Genomic DNA, 3,280 nt, shown 5'->3' on the forward strand with positions numbered 1-3,280 from the left:
AGGAGAAACAGAAGAGGCCAGTGACCGGCAGAGTGGAAGGGCCAGGAGGCAGGAGGTGGTGCAAGTGGAGAAGGAGCCAGACCGCCTTGACTTACAGGTGGCTAGCGGAGTCAGGCTTAAGTGGCGAGATCTCCTTGGAGCAGGGGCCTGAGCCTCCAGCAAGGAGAACACGCAGCAATGACAACGACTGGCAAAGCTGCGCACCTGTGTGGCAGGCAGGGCGTGAAGGCAGAGTCCCTGCGCTAGGGCAGGGCGAACTGCACAGAGGGTGACGAACTGTGGCAAGTGGAGACCTAGCAAGACGAGTCAGAATTTTACCATGTGGGGCACTGGGGAGAGGGAAGGCGGGAAAGGTGAAGTGAGAGAAAGAAAAGGAGAGAGGGAGGGAGGCAGAGCAATCCCAGACAGCTCCAGCTCTAGAAAGAAGTAGGTTCTTAAATGGTTTATCCCAGAGCACGCTTGAGTCAAATGTAGTTGTGTGCATATAATTTATTTCCATATCTTGTATTTAAATTGAATTTTAAATCCCAACTGCCTCTGGAGAAGCAAAAGTTTGTGGGTCTTTGTATTCAATTAGATGTCAGTTGATTGAAAAAAAAAAAACGTGCATGACCCAAATCTGTGAAATTTCTGGCTCACTGGTATCTTCCCATTGGCTTAAATGAGACAGTCTGATTATGCTCAACAGGAGAGACTGAAGTGCCCGAGAGGTTCTCAACTACATGAAGAATTCCTTGTCACAAAAACCCACAGAGGAACCTTCCAGATCTTGACAGGAACAGCACAGTTATAGTTCTCACCTGTGTATATGAGCAGACATGTCAGGGAACATATCAGTTCCAGGGTCAGGATGGCCAGTATGAGGTCCAGGTATAACCTGCTGGCCTCGGGAAGAGAATGCTGAATGCATAGTATGAGGAGAAGAGCCGTGTTGCCTGAGAAGGAAACAGATGCAGGGTGAGCCAGAGTTCCCTTGGCCCCACAGGGGCCCTCACCAGAACCATCTATTTCATCATGAAGTTACAGCATAAAAACCAAAATAAGCTTCTCTTTTGAGGATATTAAACACACACACACACACATGCACACACTCCCCTAAGATTTAATGGTGTCTCCCCCTAATGTAAATATATAGGAATCTGCACTTTCTTAAAAATTAAAATGAGAATTACAAAAATGTCAGCATAAAGCTAATCAGTCTCAAACGATACTATTACATGCTGTAAAAAAAACGTTTTCTAGTCTCATAGTTACCTTCTTTTTCTTCAACTAAGAAAAAAAAAAACACAAATTGAAAACAAGGTATTTACCTGCTCCATCGCTTTGATTTTCTGAGTCCTTAAGTGATCCCATTCATGATTAAACTAAGATCCAGTTCAAGAATTTGTAAGTCAGAGGGGAGGGAAAGGACAGACAATCTCTTGGTGGGCCTCAAAAATACTACTGATTCTTCTAGACTTGAGAAAATGAATGTTACTGTGGTCATGATGCCCATGTCTTTCAGGAATTAAAAAGAGGTTTCTGCTTTTATGTTTAAGAGAAGAGAGGTTATAATGACACCTTCTGGCCAAAAAATGTACATCACCCACTGAATTTACAAACCAAGCCCTTGGGTCCCGGAGTCAGGTAGAAGTCCCGACCTCCCCCTCTTCAAGATGAGTCCAAGATTCGCCATCTGCGTAAAATGCTTAGCATGGCACTTCTGCTTCACTGAGCGCTTCACTCAGTGAATGAACTTGCAGCTTGCCCTTTAAGAAACTCTGCTAACAGATCACAGAGGAGAAATAAAAATGAAATTTTGTAGAGTTGTTTTTCTTTGGGGTGGGGGGAAGACTAATTCCTGATTTGGCGTCAAAAATATTTAAAGATTTTTTCTGGACTCAAATAGAGAAAGAGAGTCTTTTAAAAGACAACAGAAATTTTAACACTGTAGGGGAGCAAAAATCTGCCACCCCAAAAAGTCTTTTTGGTCAGAGGTTCATTTCACTTTAGGGGCCTGCAGGCTGGTGGAGGCTGTTTTCAATAGTCACAGTCAAGCTTCTCTGATAGTGTCTCTCTCTGGAAACCTTATTCTCTTTATCACTCCTTTCCAGGAGAGAGCACTTAAATCTGCATCCCTAACTTCCTAACTGACCTTCCCTTTCTCTTGCCTCCCCAGAGTCCCCTGTCTCAGCTAAGCAGGAGTAAAGCTGCAACAGCACCTCTGGCCAGGAAGCTGACCCACATGATACAGCAGACCTCTCCTGGCCTGCCTGCTGCTCCCCTCAGCAGTGGACTCTGTCAGTGGACTATTCTGCTCCCCACTCTGTCTCTGGTGAATCTTCTCACCGCCCCCTGCACCTCTGGCCTGTACCCTAGTTCTGTATGCATAAATAAATAAATCTTTAAAAAAAAAAAAAGATATTCATACTGGGAATAATGGTGTTGATCATGACAACAGTCTATTTTGAATGCTGTGACTAAAAATTCAAGAAATATAAATGTGTTTTATTGATACTTACAGATTCTATATGTGCTGAAATAGAAACATTTCAAGGAACAGTAAGTTTACTATTCAAAGTGAAGAATGGCCTCATGTGAATAAAGCATACTTGTGCTTACAAACCACATGGTCACAGGCCTGGACTAGGGAAGCAGACTGCCTGAATGCCAGCTCTGACTGTCACTCACAGGCTGTGTGACCTTAGTCACCTAAGACTGCCTGAATGCCAGCTCTGACTGTCACACTCACTCAAGTCACCTAAACTGTGGCCTTCAGGTGTTCATGTAACAGGAACAGTTATCATTTACTATATATTAAGCATTGGGGATCCCCTGTCCTTTTTTTCCTGAGCTAGGGCTACTCAAAAGTTGTATGAAGGGTTTCAGGCTAGCTTGAAGGAGGTGGGCAGGGTTATTCTGAACGGAGTCGACTTTTCTAGAAGCTGCCTTTCAATTTACACTTTCCCTAACCTTTTACTCCCCTGCCCAAAGCTTACCTGAATCCAGTCTCCGAGGTAGTAGTGCTGGGGTAAGCGTAGGTTTTTTCTTCTTCAAGTACGTCAGGCTGTGGTCTGGCTTTATTAAATTTTCGAATTTTCACTAAAATAATAAATTGGACATTGTCAGGTTAACTAATGATGAAAAATTTTTACTTAATGGCATTAATTGGCTATATTGTACAAATGAGTTAATATGCAAAAGAATGTTTCATAAAGTGAAATAAATAGGTTTGCCCTCTGGTGCACCCCAACATTTGAAAGACTCTCCTGTGCCAGACTGTACGTGGGCAGCACAGAGG

The 3,280-nt window shown here is 43.5% G+C and overlaps 1 protein-coding gene across 1 annotated transcript in view; it reads right to left on the minus strand.

The window, feature by feature from the left end:
• The window catches only part of TMEM192 (transmembrane protein 192), a 19,925-nt gene that overhangs the window by 4,892 nt on the left and 11,753 nt on the right, over window positions 1-3,280 (minus strand). Inside the window, 1 exon segment of the mRNA XM_004682378.2 lies at window positions 760-935. Within this exon segment, the coding sequence (XP_004682435.1) occupies window positions 760-935 (176 nt within the window).

The sequence above is a fragment of the Condylura cristata genome, unplaced genomic scaffold, assembly GCF_000260355.1.
Source record: "Condylura cristata isolate star-nosed mole 26May11 unplaced genomic scaffold, ConCri1.0 scaffold00014, whole genome shotgun sequence".
Classification (NCBI taxonomy): Eukaryota; Metazoa; Chordata; class Mammalia; order Eulipotyphla; family Talpidae; genus Condylura; species Condylura cristata.